Source organism: Miniopterus natalensis, chromosome X (assembly GCF_054644295.1).
Source record: "Miniopterus natalensis isolate mMinNat1 chromosome X, mMinNat1.hap1, whole genome shotgun sequence".
Lineage (NCBI taxonomy): Eukaryota > Metazoa > Chordata > Mammalia > Chiroptera > Miniopteridae > Miniopterus > Miniopterus natalensis.
In genome coordinates this window covers 45,514,897-45,534,736 of record NC_142103.1, presented here as the reverse complement: position 1 = coordinate 45,534,736, position 19,840 = coordinate 45,514,897, and the positions used below count along the sequence as shown (strand labels likewise).

General features: G+C 38.1%; 1 protein-coding gene across 1 annotated transcript; it reads left to right on the top strand.

The window, feature by feature from the left end:
* Nucleotides 1–18,396: 18,396 nt before the first annotated feature.
* On the top strand, nt 18,397–19,546 carry POU3F4 (POU class 3 homeobox 4). Its single transcript, XM_016204493.2, has one exon. The coding sequence runs from the start codon at nt 18,397–18,399 to the stop codon at nt 19,480–19,482; it is 1,086 nt and encodes a 361-aa protein (XP_016059979.1). The 3' UTR covers nt 19,483–19,546.
* Nucleotides 19,547–19,840: the final 294 nt, after the last annotated feature.

Below are 19,840 nucleotides of genomic sequence, written 5' to 3'. Positions count from 1 at the left end.
ACATTGATGTTTCTTTTCCTCTCTCCCTCCCCCCCCCCTCTCCTTCCCTTCCCCTCTCTCTAAAATCAATAAGCATATCCTCAGTTGAAGTTTAAAAATAAAACATTTGGAATCTTTGAACAATATATGTCAAATCTCAGTTATCAAACTTCTTCCATTTCAAACAATTCAGTTCTGGACCAAGTTGTTCATAGGGAAAATGTCTCAGTTGTAAAACATAGCTTCAGTTCTCGCCTAACAAGCCTTTCATGCTGATACTTGTATGATCAGTGAAACATCTCTCAGGTGACAGAGGAGAGAATGCGTGAGTATGAGTCAGTTAACCACTAAACCTTGCATTGTTAGTTGTTAACATCTCAAAAAATTGTGCTGTGACTATATACATCTTTGTTATTGATTTTTGTTTTGTTTTTGTTTGTTTTTTGCTTTGGGTGATCTGGAATGGATTAATTCAATTTGCATTATTTCTAATGGGGGGAAAAATGATTTGGTTTCTTAAAAATTTGCTTCTCAAACAGCCTTCTGAAGTGAATTCAGTTTGAGAACCAAGGTTCCACTGTAACTATTTCATAATTTGAACTTAATATCCTAAATACTGCTGCTTTAAAACAGTGGTTATGAAAAAATAGTTTATTTTTTAAATTTATCTTTAGTGTTGAAAATATTACAGATGTCCTTTCTCCCCCCCATTGAATGCCTACAATCCACACCTGCCTCCCCCCAGGCCTTCACCACACTTGTCTGTCTGTGTCCACGGGTTATGCATATATGCATATAAGTTTTTTGGTTAATCTCTCCCCACCAACTCCTGCCTGCCTACCCTCTGAGATTCGTCAGTCTGTTCCATGCTTCTATGTCTCTGGATCTATTTTATTCTCTAGTTAATTTTGCTCTTTCGATTCCAAATATGAGTGAGATCATGCGATACTTGTCTTTCTCTGACTGGCTTATTTCACTTAACATAACACTCTCCAGGTCCCTCAATGCTCTCCCAAAAGGTAAGAGGTCCTTCTTTTTTACAGCTGCAAAGTATTCCATGGTGTAAATATCCCACAGCTTTTTTATTCACTCAGATCTTAGCTATCTTAGATCTTAGCTATTGTAAATTGTGCTGTTATGAGCATAGAGGTGCACAAGTTCTTTCTGATTGGTGTTTCGGGTTTCTTACGATATATTCCTAGCAGTGGGATCACTCTATCAAATGATAGTTCCATTTTTAATTTTTTGAGGAACCTCCATACTGTTTTCCATAGTGGCTGCACCAGTCTGCATTCCCACCAGCAGTGTTCTAAGGTTCCATTTTCTCCACATCCTCACCAGCACTTGCCGTTTTTTGATTTGTTGATGGTAGCCATTGGGACATGTGTGAAGTGATACCTTATTGTGGTTTTAATTTGCATCTCTTTGATGATTAGTGACTTTGAGCATTTTTTCATGTCTCTTGGTCATTTGTATGTCCACTTTGAAGAAGCGTCTATTTAGGTCCTTTGCCCATTTTTTAATTGGATTGTTTGTCTTCTTTTGGTTAAGTTGTATGAATTCATTATATATTTTGGAAATTAACCCTTTATCAGATGTATCATTGGCAGATATGTTCTCCAATACAGTGAGCTCCATTTTCATTTTGTTGATGTTTTCTTTTACTGTGCAGAAGTTTTTTTATTTTGATGTAGTCCCATTTATTTTCTCCTTTGTTTCCCTTGCCTTAGGAGATGTATTTGCAAACATGTTGTTATAAAAGATATCTGAGATTTTGCTGCCTATGTTTCCTTCTAGGATTTTTATGGTTTCACAACTTAATTTATTTTTTGGTAAAAACTGAATTTGTCACTGAAAAGATATCAAAAGAAAAATTTTTTAATTTGTTTTTACAAATCTATAATGGGTTGATTAGCATGTCTTAAACTGAGAATAATTTCCGCTAATAATTTTTATAGCATCAGTGCATCAAAGGTCTTAAACGTTACCTGGTTTAACCTCACTCCATTCTCCCCTATTTCTTTTCATGCTTCACACATTACCTATTGGCTTATCTCAGCTAGAGGGGGCAGTGATTCTTGTATATTTACTCTCCAACACTAGCTATGTAATATTTTTGCTTAAATATTGTTGTTTATTAGCAATATAAAACTATAATAATGTAATTTAAACATATTATTGATTTAAGTAACAGGCAACCAAGAAGTAGGTGACAACTGATTCTTAACTAGAGAGAAAAGATTGATTAAAGAAACTATGGGCCAATTACCTTAACATTGATGACCAATGAAATTCTGAAATAGATTGTTAAAAACTTTTGTGATAATTTTTTAAAAATCCAGGGATGAGCATTGGTAGTCTTCATAGATTTACCACAAACCAGTCATGTTAAATCAATACTACTTTTTTCTAATAGGATTACTAGATTGGAACACCACACATACAGTGGCCTTTTAGAAATCATTAAAAATTTCATGTTAGTGGCTTTGACTATGTGATTATCTAACGTCTCCTTTGACTTTAAAATCACATGTGTTTTACCTAGTAAACATGACATAAGTTTTTGCTAATGGATAATTGATTCATGATTTTCATATACAGTAGTACCTCGGTTTTCAAACGTCTCCGTTAATGAACATTTCGGTTTAGGAATGCTGTAAACACGGAAGTAAATGATTCAGTTTTCGAACATGCCTCGGAAGTGAAACATGCCACATGGCTTCCTCTGAGTGCAAGATCCTGAGGCCTAGCTGTCGGTTGTTGATCCCTCGGTTTTCAAAAGTTTCAGAACTCGAACAACCTTCTGGAAAAGATTACATTCGAAAACCGAGGTACCACTGTACAAGTTTTCTTAAAATGTTAATTATTGGATCTTTGCAAACCTGAACAGAAATCTCAAGTGCTAAAACTTTGGCTCTGTCTTTGAACTTATACTTTTCAGCATTTTTTTCAATATAAACCAAGATATAGAATGATTTTTGAAGTATATGGCACAATCTAAAAAAGATAGCTAAAAAAATTAAAAATTAAATAAATAAATAAATAAGATAGCTAATATTTGAGATAACAAAAGCACAATGTGTGTGTGTGTGTGCTTATGTGTTTATAGCTTGAAACTAAGAGCAAAAAAATCATAAACATTTTACAAGTAAATCTGGGTTCAAATATAAATTACACTATATATTGTATTTAAAAAGTAAAAAAAAAATTATTATGTATATTATGGTATACCCTCAAGATAAATTAGTATGCAACCTCTAAATATATATTTATGAAGAGATTATAATAATATTTGTATCTCTCTCACATTGACAAAATTAATATAATATAATGTTAAGTTGAAAAAATAAGCAGATAAAATTGTTCATAAAGTATCACAATTATGTTTACAGATATTTAAAAGGGAAAAAGAAAAGTCACCAAAGTGTTAAACTGGAATGGTGGGAATGGGGAAAAAGAGGAGCAAGGTGAGGCAAATAAATTGTTTTCAGATATTAAATAACATGTCATGTGGAAACAGAAATAGTCTTGCCAAACTAGAAAGTTGAAAGACAGGTTCAATATAAGAAATATATTTCTAACAAAATTGTGCCCAAATAGGATGAACTGTTTTTGGAAGGGGTGAGTTCCTTACTAGTAGACATATCCCTATAAAAACTAGAGAACCATTGCTCAGGAGTGCTGTAGAGGATATTTCTGCATTAATTTAGATGACTTTTCAAGTCCCATTTAATTCCAAATTTCTGTCTCAAAGTTTCATCCTAACATTCCACACTGCTTTTAAGCTCTTGGAATTTTAATTCCCATACGATATATTAATTATCCTTAAAAATCTCTAAATATGGTATATATGCTTTCATTTCAGTCATTCATTAAAAATGAAGAATGACCTTGGCCGGTTTGGCTCAGTGGTTAGAGCCCTGGCCCACAGACTGAAGGGTCCCAAGTCCAATTCTGGCCAAGGGCACATACTTCAGTTGCAGGCCCTATCTTGGCCCCTGTCGGGGCTCTTTAGAAAGGCAACCACAAGATGTGTCTCTCTCATATCGATGTTCCTCACCCCCCCACTTCTACTCTCTCTGAAAAGCAATGGAAAAAATATCCTCAAGTGAGTATAAAAAAATAAATAAAAAAGGAAGAAGAATGGTGCAAAGCCTCATAGAGCTCTACCCCACACTCTAAAAATTTTGATTCACTAGCCATTAACAATTTCCATAATACAGTTGTTCTTTAGGTGATGATTTTTGCTTCTCTATACCTGTACCTGTGTTATTTGTTTAAAAACCACTTTGACATTATTATCTGCTCATAAAAATTAACATTCTTACTTGAGCTGATTTATTTTACTAAAACCTAATTTCTGCCAATGTGAATAGTGACAAGGAAAACCATTATAAGAATTTTAAAATTTATAAATCTTTGAGAAAAACACTTATTTTTCATACACAAAAAGCAAAATAATTAAAACATTGCATATTTTTCATAGCACTAGGCCTTAACTACCATTTATAACTTTATTTGTATGAGACAGTATTTCCGAATTTAAACTCAGGACAACAGGAAAACATCTCCTTCCACTTCAGTATTAGAAGCAGACTCTCAGTCTTGGCAGAACTAGTAAGACCTGTGCCCCAATCCTACTCTTGTCACATTTTCTCTGGAAGGGGTTCCTGGATAAATTCCAGGGAAAAGAAACATCTTACAAAGACTGTGGTTCTATAGGAGACTCCACATGACAAGGATAAAAGTTGAAATGTTTGGGAAAGCCCCACAGGGGCTCTTATATTAAAGGGAAAGATTTAGAGCAGTGATGACTAGGTTCCACAAGAACTGCCAGAATACAAGCAAGAATAGAAAACAGGACTTGGGGTGAAGAAGAGGGCAATTGTGATGGCAATTGAATGGTAGTAGGGACACTAGTGATAGTAGTCTTTGACTAGGACTGCAGGGGCATGCCTATACATAGTTATTTAAAAATATATATAGGGAAAGACATAAAATGTGCAATTGACAATTAATTAAATCAAATTATGATAAACTTTAGAAATCTCACAATAAAATAATGAAACAAATATATTTTAAAATCATTAACACTCATTGGACATAACTATAAGTCAGGTACTATGATGAGCATTTTATATGCATTATGTCTTTTAATTCTAATAGCAAATCCATGAAGTAGGTTCTAATGCTATCCTCATTTTTCTAAAGGGAAGCCAGAGTCTCAGAAACTATATGTGATTTATGCTCATTTATTAAGTGGCAGGACTGAGATAGAAACCTGGATGTGCCTAACTCTCAGCTCAACTCAATGAAACTCTGTGCTATTTTATGCAGTTGCTCTCACTGAGAACTGAAGAATATTTGGCTTTGTCCCATGACCATATCTCCCATTTTGGAGGAATCTACGGCTAGTAAATGTGTTGAATATTAAAAAGTGTATTTCACCACTCAGTGCTGCCTATAAATCATTTCACTTCTATGTCCCTCAACCTTTGACAAAGCATTTTAGTGTAAACAAATTTGGGGGCCACTGTGTGATTATTCCCACTTGAAAAATATACTGTTTCCCCTCCATGAAACTAAACAGAAGGTCTAAGAGAAAGGAAATTATTAAGCATTCTACTGAGTTTTTTCCCCCAACAAAAACTAAGATAGAGGTCAATGAATAAGTATGTGCAGACTGGAACTTGAATCCTCTAGAGTGACTGTAGGCTAATTAATAATTAATGCCAGAGCCATGGTGTTTGAAATGCAGATGTGATAACTGGAGGCCTGGCAGTGCTGTTCAGAGGAAGCAGATTTAGATGCTATAGGGAATAGGCACTCCCTTGCCGGCTGGCTCAGAGAGCCAGCCTGGGTGCAAAGCAGGGCCTATGGTTTAGATTATATTCCCCTCAGCTGTTAATTACCTGAACCTACTTTGAAGTTCTTCTCTTTTTATCCTCTGCATAAAAAGAGATTGGTTCAGCCAAGGGACTTAGAGAAATGATCAAATACATGGGGTGGAGGGAAGGGGGTGGGAATAGAACTTCATATATAAGAAGATAACGAAGAAAAACACATAGAACATACAAGAACATACAGTATTAGAAAATGTCAAATTGTGGCTTATTGTTTCAAGCACATTGTGTTTCTCGGTTGTTCTAATAAATTTGATTTTAAGTAAATGTGTAAACTTTCTCTGAATATGTACAACACAGAATTTCCATGTGCATTATTATATAAAGTGGTGCCTTGATTAGAGATAGGTGTTTTGTAATGCCATATTTAATTCAATGGGGTCATTTAAACTTCTTCATATTTGAAGCCATTTACAGATAAAGGCAATATTAATAGAATCAGCCACAAGCTGCTTCTATATAACCCATTTGTGTTCAAATCACTCATTCTCAGAACAAAAATAGAAATTGCCATTGCTTAATGGAGGAAGCTATAGGATGTTAGAAAATTGTGGAAACAGGCCACAGTTGAAAGAAATCTAAAAATAAATGATGATAGATTTAACTGATTGAAAAAGCACCCAGGCTTGTTTTCAGTATGTGTGTGCATGCACACAAGTTAAAGAAGCACGGCTATTAACTATTTAGCAAGTGGATTACAACGTGTCTGGATTAGACATAGAGCTGATGTTTGTTTGTTCGTTTTTCCATTTTAAATATTATTTTTAGTCCAGCTACTCTAAGCAAGGCAATTTGCTGAGATACAAGCTACTCACACATGAACAAGATTCTCTCTTTTGCTGCAAAGGCATGCAGTCAGGAAATAGCTAATTTTCACTTGTGAGAGTATCTCTGAAATTTTTTTTTGACAGGAAAATGGCAGTGAAACTACCACCAAAGGAAAATGTGTACATACATTGAAACTGACACCTGTGGATGCAGTATCATCTGACTAAGGTGACAGCAAATGCACACAACCAAATGAGTGAATGATGATCAAAAGCTCAGACACAACCCATAGACCTCCATGCAAAGGTCTGGTTTGGGGAGTTCTATTTTACTTAATTTTATTTCCATTTAAGGGGGAACTTTTTGAGTAGAGTCTTTAAACTTTTAACTCAGGATGAAACACTTGAAATTTTCTCATTAAAATCTATTGCTCAAAATGCAAATTCCCAAAAATATAAGGCTTGCATTGTACATGTTCAATTTTCTTAAGCAAGAAAATATTCATGTAACTAAAGAGTTTCTATTAAAGGCAAACACATTGAGAATTTTTAAAATTTGTGTGTAATACAGCTTTCCCAGTTGTGTTTTCATTCTAAGAACGTATATAGTACATTAACACTAATGTTATGCAAAATTAATGACAAAAAACAAATCCATTTCCATGCAATTTTGATTCTAATTATACTGACATAAGGCAGTAGGACCAAATCACAAAAAAAACAGAGTCTATTTTCATACTAATTTTATCACCAATTAGCTGTCTCTTCAGTATATATTGCTAGAGTCCAAAGGGTTAATAAATATGTAACAATTTTTCCAGGCTTTAAATGTAAACTTTGCCTATTGATATCTCTGCTACTAAGAAAAAGAAAAAAAACAGTGCTTAAAAACTTTAAGCAGCAAACTAGCAGCAATTTTTTTTGAAAATTCAACCACTAATATCATCACCTAAGGTTTTTTATGGCCATAGCTCTTTTCCTCTATGGACTTTTATAGTTATATATGTGTTGTGGGTAACACTCAATTTTAAAACATAACCAAAAGTAAAACATATTTCCTACACTGGAACTGCAGTTGTTTTTCAAAGATGAAGTCCAAACTTTTTAATTATTGTTTCTCAATATCAAAGGAAACCACATTTGGGACTGATCATGTTCAGGCTTCATTTATGTTTTTTTATTTTAATTTTGTTATATTAACAATATGCTAACAATTCAATTTATATATTTTCTATTTATATTTTAACACTCTCATCGCTTGGTCAATCCAATTTAAGGATGAAGATAGTTGAAAATTTGATCTACAGCTAAAATTCAGTGGGAACATTTTAGCTTAGAGATATGTGAACAACAGAGGTATAAACTAAAACTGCCCAGTTGTGTCACCACAGCAATAGGTTAAGCTTTCTACTTTATTTCAACCTGTATGTTTATATCCCCACTTCTCTCACTCCCACATGACTGCGTCTTCAACTGATAATTGCATATTTTGTAGACTTACTCAATTCCTTAAAGCATATTTTAAAAAGTTTTATTGTAATCTAGTGGCATAATCTTGCATAAGTCTGAAAATTTTAATATATTTTTTAAATATTTAATATACTTAAAAGTAATTTAAAAATAACTCTTCCCATAATAAACAATATTTAAGTTATAGTAAGTTGAAGCCATAGTTATATTAATTTGGAACAACTAAAGCTTTCTTCTTTATGTCAACTGTATTTTAAATGTTTTTTTCCTCTTGATATATGCTTTCCACAGTTCATTTTCGATCACGGTTCCTATTGTAAAACTGCTTGTGACTAGAAACTCCTACAAAAGTGTACAATGTTCTGATTCTCCACTGCAATCTAAAATGTGGTTAGATTATCTAATTTGTTTTGTGTCCTTTTTACCTGCAGCTACAGGGAGACTGAAATTAAGTTCTCAGTACTTTATTAGTAAAAAGCATTGGAAAAGTAAATAGATCTTAACAGAAATGTTTTTTGTTTGTTTGTTTTTTTGCCTCCAGTATGAGTGACGTATGTTGCATATGCACTGCAAAGAGGAGGGAGACTTCTTTACCCTGCAAAAGGAAAAGTAAAACATTGAAAATGAATTTTAATAAAATCATAACATTAAAATAGTTTTATATTAAATCCTGCTAATTTTCTAGGTGAAGGCTGTGAAGTGAATGTGAGGAAACATTAAAAGGGAATTGAATTTGCATTCCTATGCTACAGGCACATCTTTACATGACCTTTAAAACAGAACTAAAGCTGTATGTATCATCAGCAGCTGTAAGCAATTCACATTACGAAAGCAATCAAATCAGAATACTAAACTAACTATAAAATATAAAATAAACTGATATAGAATAAGCTCAATTCACTAGATTTACTTGCAATCTACTTATACACTACTAGTCATTTCAAAGCAGTTTGCAAATCCATTAAATCAAAAATACTCCAACACATCTGAAAACAGTGTCCAGTTATAAGTTGTAAGCGAGTAATACTTTAACATATGCTTCTCAATAAACCTCCATCATTCATCAAAACTACCTTATTTAGTGATCATTATTTACTTTCAACAATCAATTCCAAATGTAAACATAATCCCATGAAAACACAATGTTATCTGATATATTGTACATGACAGAGATTATTTTTATTTCCAAGCAAGTATTTGGAAGAGTTTATAAATAATACTTAAAGGTTAGTAAAAGTTAACTGCACTTTTTTTGCTCTGAACTTTATTGTATTGTTTCCTAGCATTCCCCACACCTTCTAATAACTCTATCCTGGTTTCCTTTAGTAGCATGTACAAGTATCACACCATTTATTTATTTATTTACTTTTTTAAATATGTTTTTACTGATTTCAAAGAGAGAAAGGGAGAGGGAAGGAGATATAGAAACATCAATGATGAGAGAGAATCATTGATCGGCTGCTTCCTGCAACCTGGGCATGTGCCCTGACCGGAAATCAAACCATGACCTCCTGGTTCATAGGTCAATGCTCAACCACTGAGCCATGCCTGGCGGGCAGTATCACACCTTTTAAAATATGATAGAACAGATTGTAAAATAGAGTTTTAAATCCAGTTGCCTGGGATGAGACTTTCTCTAAAGAGATAAAAAGAGAAAATACATTTATAATTTGCATCATCTCACTAGAAGTGTTTTTAGAAAGCTTGGTAACTTTCCATTTTCAGTAGTAAAATCTCAGAGGGAAAACATATTCTATTTTCCCTTACATGTTTCTACTTGTGTGTGACATATTTTCCTGCTTTTTAGAAAATTTTGCAGACTCTTTGATAATATTGATAACACAGGGAATATATTTGATAATGCAGTTCAGCTACTTTAAGGGGTAACGAAAGGGAAGGAGGACAGACATACTTCTCTCCATCACCAATGTTGGTGTATGTATAGGACAAATATTAGTTCTTTACAAAGCTGTCAACTAGATGTTCAAGGACAACTAAATTTCCACCCAACTGTTGTCTGTGTCCATGGATTATTGCATATATGTTCTTTGGTTGATCTCTTCCCTGACGGTACGGGACAAGAGTGCATAGGAGTGGTGTCAATGGGGAAAAAAGGAGGGCATCTGTAATACTTTCAAAATAAAGGATAAATAAATAATAAAACTAAATTTGCACAGCTATAATACTTGGTTTCTGCATAGTTCAGATCCATATGTAGAGTTCAAATCTTTTTTGAAGGCAGTTTACACTCAAATTTATTTGTTCTTCAGTATTCAACAGCTCAGCCATGTAAGCTCTCTCTCTCTCTCTCTATCTCTGTCTCTTTCACACACACATTCATAAAGGTGTTAACAATCCATTTGTTTAAGGAGGGGGGGCATATTTAATGTTTACATCAAGTGCCTGGGGAACCAGTATATTTAAAGATAAAGATGAGAGCAGATGTGATTGAATTAAAGATTAACTGAAAATAGGAACCCCAATCTCTCTCCAAAAGTAGAAGTAGTAAAAAAAAGGTAAGTGGGGGGAAAGGAAAGAGCTTCATTCTAACTATCGTTTGAATAAGTTAAAAAAATATTTTGGATGTACAAAAGAAATACGAGTTGTTGGTATTTAGATTGTCCTGAGCTTCCTTAGAAGCCTAAGGTTTCTCTTGACTCTGTTAATTGTTTAAAACAAGAAATTTGTTCATTTTAAGGAGAATTAGGCAGGTTTAAATCCTTCTGCTCTCAATGTGATCTGAGTTAATATCTTAGTGTCTGGACAAAATATTTAGGTAGTTATCACCCCCAACACACACAAGAAAAGTCATGAAGGTGCTGCTCTTCTAAACACACCCCAAGGGAGGGAGTCATTGAGGCAGAGCTGTGGTAACATACAGCATTTGGCAGTGAAGGGGCTAGACCTTGCCTCCTGAGAAAGGGTTTCCTTGATTACCTTACATTTTTGTCTACTTAGAGAGGCGTATATTGGGATCAGGAATGGTCAAGCTGCTCACCTGGCAAGAGGCAGAGGCTTCTCAGTGACAAGGATGTTGGACTACCCTGACTAGACTCAGGAGATTCTGAGAGACTCACCTCTAGTAGCTCCCTCAGGCTCATACAGGTCACACAGCAACCTTGGTTCCAGCTCTTCTAGAACTTCACTCCCTTCCTCCACTTCCAACCAGAGAAATTCAGCTTCACCTCCACCCTAAGAACCCTGCTCCAAATAGAAGACAAGAGCCTTGGAAGGGCAGGACAGTGAGGGCCAGGAGGCTGGCAAAATTAGCTCCCCTCACCTTCTGCCTTTTGTCAGAATAGGACACATTTGGCCCACAAAATTGTAATCCACAAAGTTATCTTAACACAGGAGCTCTCAGTTTAACACTGCCACCCTGGTCCTGGCCCAAAGACCGTTACTTAGAAGGCTAAATTCTGCTCCAGTCACTGGGATTCATCCCAGTATTTTAGCCAGGCAACTCAAAAGGTGAGGAATCCTGTTATTGTCCAGATAGCTCCCCCTCCCACCAATGAGGTGGTGCACTGAACTTTGGAGTCAGCTCCTGAATTCTCTCTGAGTGTGACTCCCTGCAAGTTGGAGCTATCAGACAGGCTAGCCAGGAGGGAGTCACGGCCTGGGTATCAGACCCACCAAGGGGAAAAACCTGGTGAGGGGCTGGGTTCTTTTGCTGGTTGTCTGAGCACTAGTAACTTGAAAAGAGATTCCAAAAACTTATTGACTGTAAAATACACACACACACACACACACACACACACACACACACAATGGCATGCATCTGCAGGCAGTTGAAAACCCACATACCAGATCAAGCAGATCTTTCTAAGCAGGGAAGCCAAATTAATTGCCAATGGGAGTGGGACAAAGTGCAAGAGATGTCTGAAAGACAGTTACAGGAGATTTTAAGGGCACTTTGAAAACCAGCACTCCTCCCCCAAGTACTAACAGAACAATCAAAACCTAGGAAGCACTAACATTCTTGTAAAAAAAATGTCCTTGCAAAGAGGATTTCCACAATCTCTTTCCCTCTCTCCCTCCCTCTCTCTCTCTCTCTCTCATCTCTCAACAGATAGATATAAACATGGATATAAATATATAGGTATAGATATTATATATATTTATTTAATCAGTTTTTCTCAGAATCCTCAGCCTTCTTCCCTACATAATCCCATAAGATAATAGAAATTTCTGAATACTGATAGCAGGTTAAATCTGGTTGCCTGCTGATTTTCAAATGTGATATATGTTCTTTACCAATGTGGGGTCCGGAAATATTAACATAAGCCCCAAACCCTCAGTAGATTACTTACTTAAAGTATTTTCCTAGAAGGAGCCTATATTTTCCATAGTTCCATCAGCACACAGGGATACAAATGCCAGCTATGTCAATAAATACTATTTGATAAGGAAGGGGGAAAGGACTGTAACTAAAACAAGATCTCAGTTATGAATGAAGTTGAAGCATTCTTATAATTTTGCATGATAAAACATTAATCCATTCAAGAAAACAGAAGTGAATTGTAATTTTGGGTACCTCTATTAAGTACTAAAGTGACTTATAAAAAAACTTCTATTGTTCAACTAGATGACTTATTGATGTTTCGAATACTGATCCACAGAGTTTAAAGTAATAGATCATCTTTACGTGCCTTCTAATAGATCACGCAATTGGAATTATTTTTCTCATCTTTAAGTACTCCCATCATTTCTGACCTTAAAAAAGTCAAGATACAAATTAAAACCACCACCACGACTTAAATTTGGAAACATTCTGCTACTCCATTAAAAAAAAAAAAAAAAAAGGAGATTCCACATGCAATCTATATTTTGTAAAACCATTCACTGGATTCTTCAAAACTAGACCGTCTACAATGCAAAACAAGCGACTGGCAAATGCTCACAATAATTCCTAGACACCCCAAATACTCGTGCTGGGTAAATCATAGCCACACAGAGTACTGCACAATAGCTCTGTCTTCGTAAAGCTCTTTCCCTGGAACCTTGCAAGAGCAGGGTTCATCTGCTGACAATGGCAATGGCAAGAGAAGAATTGACCTCCGAAGAGAAACTGAGACTGGATCAACACGACTTTACCAACACAGCGGTGGGAGCTACCATCCTTTCTCTCCGCAGTGAGGGTCTCTATTGTCCTTGTCTATCCTCTAACCATCCTGTCGGCAGCTCCAGCCACACAATGCCTCAGCACATCCCCACTGACATTCGGTTTTGCTAGCAAATAACTAGTGTTCTTGAAGATCTTGGTATTTTTATTAAATTGGTATGATGAATATTTTATTTTTTAAATTACCCTGTATTTTACGTGGCACTCACTGTATGGTACCACTCCTTCCTTCCTTCCTTCTCCCTTTTCCTCTAAATATTCTTCTCTTCACATTAGAGGAAAGCCAATAGAAATCTAAAAAAGAAACTAATTGAGCTTGAATCCATATTGGCTAATGTCTGCTAATGCTGGCTAATGTTTAAAAAAATTTCCCCAGAATATTATGAAATCCTTACCTTCCCCCACGCAGTTTTCCAAGAATTAAAAGAAAAATAATAACGAATACAACAATAACAACTATAAGAGTGGACTGGTGCTCTGAAGGGCAGCTGTGTCTCACACCAAGAGAGTCTCATGAGCTCAATGTACAAACACCAAAAAAAAGGTTTTTTTTCTCTGCTGCTTTAAGAAGATGTCCAGTTGTTTCCCTTCCCTTATGAGCTCCTGGTTATAAAAAGAAAATGTGTACTTGTAGCTACCAAGCCCACTCTAACTCGTCCTGTTTCCTAAGTGAACTTATGTTGAAGGTGAAGTTTTTTATCTCGAAGTCATGCCTATGTGCCACATCCTATGATCTGGAGACTCATGCTGTATTATACACATTCAAATCTGGCCTTTTGGACTTCTTTCCTGACCCTGCTCTCCAAACTTCCCCCAGCCAAGCTCCAGACTGCTTCCTTTTTCTCTAATTTGTAAGGATAATGAGAATGCTTCCTAATCTATACTCCTATATGAAATCTACAAGAGGCATAATCCCTGTGGCTGGGGTGCTTTCTGAAAGAGCCTGAAACACTGGAACAGGCTGCCCAGCTGCAACCATGCTCTCCTTTTGCCACAGAAGCACAACCTGAAACACATTAATATGCTTAATTTCTTTTGTGAGCTCTTTCTGGCTTGGAAAGTGGGGAGGGAGTGTCCTGGGAAGACTCTCAGGAGTTGTTATATGCCCTTAAATTTTGTGAGGGAGGAGAGCCACTGTGAACCCCCAGGTTACAAATAATTGAATAAACATACAAGTAAATCAAGCCAATCTGACTTGCTTTTTGAAATTAACTGAATTGCCCTCTTAGAAACCAAGCAATGTGATGGGTATTGTGAGGTGGCTAATTGGGGTATGAAGGCAACCCAAGGAGGAATGAAGTTGATGTCTGGTACTAGCCTGGCAAGGGAATGGAAACCTGTGTTGCCTTGCTGGTGATGGGAGTACGGATTTGCTAAAATTATGTTTCATCCACTTTTAAATCAGGCTTCTCTCCAGGGAAACTTTTAGCTGCCACAACCTGGTAGGGTTGGGGCAGCTATTATTATATTAAAACTATAGCTATAAAGAGGGTGAGGTAAATCAGATCTGAGGACCCAGAAGTGGACTTCAAAGTCAAGGTGAGGAGAACACCAAGCTGTGTATATAGCCCAGCTATGCAAGAGAGCAGTTTACCAGTAGTAATGTTGAGTTTAAGGAAAAATTCAGTCTATGAAAAATAAGTTACCATTTGCAACAGTAGCTTCACATGGACTTATTTTTCTCCCATGTCCAGATGGGGTCGGCTATTGAATGAGACTCTTTTATTTTGCATGGGGCAAGGGATTTGTGACCATGGTCCCCCCTTTTATTCCTCTCTCTATGGAAACCCAGATCATGGGGAGAAATATGCAAAGCTGAATAAAGAGAAGCCACAGAAAGGAGCGCTTGAGAGCAGCATCTGTTACACTTGGGAAGTTAGACTGACAGGAGAGGGCCAAAGAAACCTCTCCAGTTAGAATAGTTAGAACAGCAAGAAGATTTGATTATTTTCAGATATTTTCTTCAAAAATAAAACACCTTACTTGCAAGAGAAGATTCTATCACAGCTGCTCCAGGATGTGCTTGCACCTGAATTTAATAGATGGCATCTGTATTCATGGGAAGTGATTTTTTAAACAAATAGAAAAACGAGAGAGAGAGGAGAGAGAGAGAGAGAGAGAGAGAGAGAGAGAGAGAGAGAGAGAGAGAGAGAGAGAGAGAGAGAGGAATGAGAGGGAGGGAAGGGGGGAGGGAAAAGGAGGAAAGGAGAGGAAAAGAGGAAAAGGGAGAGGAAAGGAAAGGAAAAATGACAGGAAAAAGGAAAAAGGAAAGGAAAAGAAAGGGGGAAAAGGAAAGGAAAGGGAAGAAAAGGAAAGGAAAGGGGGAAAAAGAAAAGGAAATGGAAAAATGGAAAGGAAAAAGGAAAGGAAAGGAGTCAGGTTTTGCTTCTGATAGAAGGTATTCTTACATTAAAAGACTGCAAGACAAGGGTGTAAAAAAACTGTCCCTGGGAACATAATCCCCCCACACAGCCCCATAAGCCTGGGAACAAATTATCTGAACCTTTTTTGCGTGTCTGGCCAAACCAGTTGCTTAAAGCAGAAGCCAAGGGCAAGAGGAAGGTTGTAAGAAATCAGGCAAATCAGACTTGGAAAAGGACCTCCCCCCTTCTTCTTCATGCAAAAGCCTTATCAATTGATAATTGCCTTAACCTCCTGAATGGTCAGACTAAGATTAGCAACTCTTTTACCCAAACGCAGCTGCAAGGTGGGGGTTGGGAACCCACCGCCGCCGCCTCCAACCACGACAACATGGCAATGATCATGATCTTTTTGCTAGAATAGTTTCTTCAATGTGCTTCCTTCTGACCTCTAAAGTGACCCGACACAGACTAGCAAATGGATCCTTGAAAAGACAGCCTACCAGACCACCTGAAAACTTTTATTTTTGTTTGATTTTAACAAGTTTTTTTTGTTGTTTTTTTTCAAGAAGCAAGGGTTCAAGCACAAATGAGGCTACGTTCTTGCAAAGGAACATACACACAGTTGGAAGTGAGGAAACGATGTTCTTCATTCTTGGGCAGAAAAAAAAAGGAGAGAGACAGAGACAGAGATACAGAGAGAGAATATTCTAGGTTAAAAGCAGATAAATCTTTACAATAAGACACCGGCAAATGAAAAAACAATTTTAGTGAGGCACGAGGAGGGCGGAAGGTGGCAAACGATCCTATCTGCCAATAATTATTGTTTATCCTTTTATAAAGAAAGAGTAAAAGAAAGAAATACATCTCAACCAGATGCCAGGTTTTCCTGACTAATAGACACAATTTACATTTACCAACATAAGCTCCTATTGCTCTGTGCTCCCATAAGTAATTACTTATTTCACAGGAAATAGATGCTCTTTAGCTATATAAAGGAATGGCAGAATAAGCTCACCTTGTTTTTATTTTTCTCATTTTCTTGCATTTTCTTCAGATCTGTCTTCTTAGAGAAACTAATGCTTTAATGACTTTCTGGTAGCTGCAAGCCTTCTTTTATTTCTGCTAAATATATGAAAATGTATGCAAATTTAAATCAAGCTTAACCTAGAAGCTCTTGCAATATATTTAATGGAATTTCAAACCAATAAGGGAACTCTAACGCTGTCTTCTGTAAGTGCAAATATAATTATGCAGCTAGGTTACCTCTAAAATTATGCACTGAAAGGTCATTTTTTTAACTTCAGAGATCGTATTGTGTATACAGTGTTTCTTTATTCCAGCTAGAGCAAATCTTTGTATTTCACCCCACTCTGCTTACATGTGAAACCTTTGCGTGCAGCTCTGAAGAACAGGAACTTATCCTTCCTAACTTCTAAAAGCTTAGAAGGAGTACAAGTCTTTCTCCCTTTCCTCTAGCCAAAAATTAAAACAGTCCTGTTCTCTCAAGCTGAAACAAATTCAAGCTTGGTGGGGATGATGTGGGTAGCGGTACTTAATGCCTCTCTCTCTCTTTCTCTCTCTTTCTCTCTCTGTCTCTCTCCAGCGCACGGTAAATGATTCTCATTTACTTCAACTGGTTTGCAATGGTAGTAGGGGGAATAGATACGTATTAAAAAACAACCACTCTCCCCAAAGGACAGCATTGGGTGCAGTATAGGAAACTTCTCCTGTGTACTTATTGGGAGTTGGTCCACTGAGAGTCTGGGGTGTGTGTGAGGAATGGCTTGCAGCTTCTGCAATCATTGACTCTGACAGAAGTTAGGGGACCGTTGATGGGAGCTGAAACAGAGCCATAATAAAAACCAAGTCTTCCAATTGACCAACTGGATTGGAAGGCAAACTTCAAAATAACTGAATTTTGCCAGTATCACATTAGATTTTACTTTCCAGAATACTCCAGTTCTTCATACCTTAAATCATTTTTTTCCAGAAGAAACTGCGCATCTCTTTCTTAGATGTTTTCTGACTTTGGTATCAAGTTTCTTATACATGCAAAATGAAATAAATAAGTCAAAATAACTCTTATTGGAACTATGGACTTCAGTCTATAGATTCCGGTTTCTATCAAAGATGTTCCCTTGCTCAAAGTTTGTAGCGAGATTTTGTTTTGCAGTCCTCTACACACAACTAACCCAGAAAGTTAAATGAATCTGAGAAAAATTCATATCCACTAAGATGTAGATGACATTTAAGCTGGTTATATTGTTTTCTCAATATTTTTTTTGTTCTCTATTTTGGCTTACTTAAATAAAGTAAAAGCCAGTTTGCCGCCGCACTCCCTATCAGCCTAAACACAAGCGCGCGCGCGCGCGCGCACACACACACACACACACACACACACACACACACACACACACACACACATCCCTCTCATTCTTTCCCCTCCACCAGAAACACTGATGAAGTAGGTGATGGTGGTGGTGGTTTAACTAAATAATCTGCTGCCGCCACTGAGCGCGAGGCAGCCAACGGAGCAGAAAGGTTTGATTCACTTCCTGCTTGGGTCTCGCTGAAACTCTTAGAGCCTCACCAGCCTAATTTGGAAAACTAGCCCAGCCTCCCGCACCGCCATTGGCCAAATCCACGGCTGGCCAAGCCGAGGCGCTCTGCGATTGGCCGTGGTGGGTGCCTGTAACTCGCTCTGGTTGCTTTGGCTCCCCAGCAGGATAGATGTCAAAGGCTGAAGCTGCTCCCTTTGCCACATTATAACTAGTAGGGGATCCTCACCGACCATGGCCACAGCTGCCTCGAATCCCTACAGCATTCTTAGTTCCAGCTCTCTGGTCCACGCGGACTCTGCGGGGATGCAGCAGGGGAGTCCTTTCCGAAACCCTCAGAAACTTCTCCAAAGTGATTACTTGCAGGGAGTTCCCAGCAATGGGCATCCCCTCGGGCACCATTGGGTGACCAGTCTGAGCGACGGAGGCCCGTGGTCCTCTTCACTGGCCACCAGCCCCCTAGACCAGCAGGACGTGAAACCCGGGCGTGAAGACCTACAGCTGGGCGCGATCATCCATCACCGTTCGCCTCACGTCGCCCACCACTCTCCGCACACTAACCACCCCAATGCCTGGGGAACGAACCCGGCTTCAAACCCGTCCATCACGTCGAGCAGCCAACCCCTTAACGTGTACTCGCAACCTGGCTTCACCGTGAGCGGCATGCTGGAGCACCGGGGCCTCACCCCACCACCGGCTTCGGCCACCGCACAGAGCCTACACCCAGTGCTCCGGGAGCCCCCAGACCACAGCGACCTTGGTTCGCATCACTGTCAGGACCACTCGGACGAGGAGACACCAACCTCGGACGAGTTGGAACAGTTTGCCAAACAGTTCAAACAAAGAAGAATCAAGTTGGGTTTCACGCAGGCCGACGTGGGGCTGGCACTGGGCACTCTGTACGGCAACGTGTTCTCGCAGACCACCATCTGCAGGTTTGAGGCCTTGCAACTGAGTTTCAAGAACATGTGCAAGCTGAAACCGCTGCTGAACAAGTGGCTGGAAGAGGCTGATTCGTCCACTGGGAGCCCGACCAGCATTGACAAGATCGCAGCGCAGGGCCGCAAGCGCAAGAAGCGAACCTCCATCGAGGTGAGTGTCAAGGGTGTACTGGAGACGCATTTCCTCAAGTGTCCCAAGCCTGCAGCGCAGGAGATTTCCTCCCTGGCAGACAGCCTCCAGTTGGAGAAAGAAGTAGTGCGTGTCTGGTTCTGTAATCGAAGACAGAAAGAGAAAAGAATGACTCCACCAGGGGATCAGCAGCCACATGAGGTTTATTCGCACACGGTGAAAACAGACACGTCCTGCCACGATATCTAACTGCAGGAAGCGAGCAAGTGACCGGCCGCACTGGAGCAGCGCGGATTTCTCTTTCTCTCTCACTCCCTTCCTTTCACTCCAGCTTCATTATTGCTCTTTCTAGAGCTCTCTCTCTTCTCTCACTCCCCTCTCACCTTTTAAAATTTTATTTCTTTAACCCTCCTCCTTTTAACAGGAGATTCTAACTTATCTTAAGAAAGGAAACACACACACACACATTCCACGCTTCTTAACACTGATACACTGTTTCATTAAGCAGTCCAGGTGGGGACCTCATATCCCCCGCAGCCCCGGGACAACAGTTCTCTACAACCTTTTCTGCTGATCAATAGATATTGTTTACTTTGAGTAAGGTCTG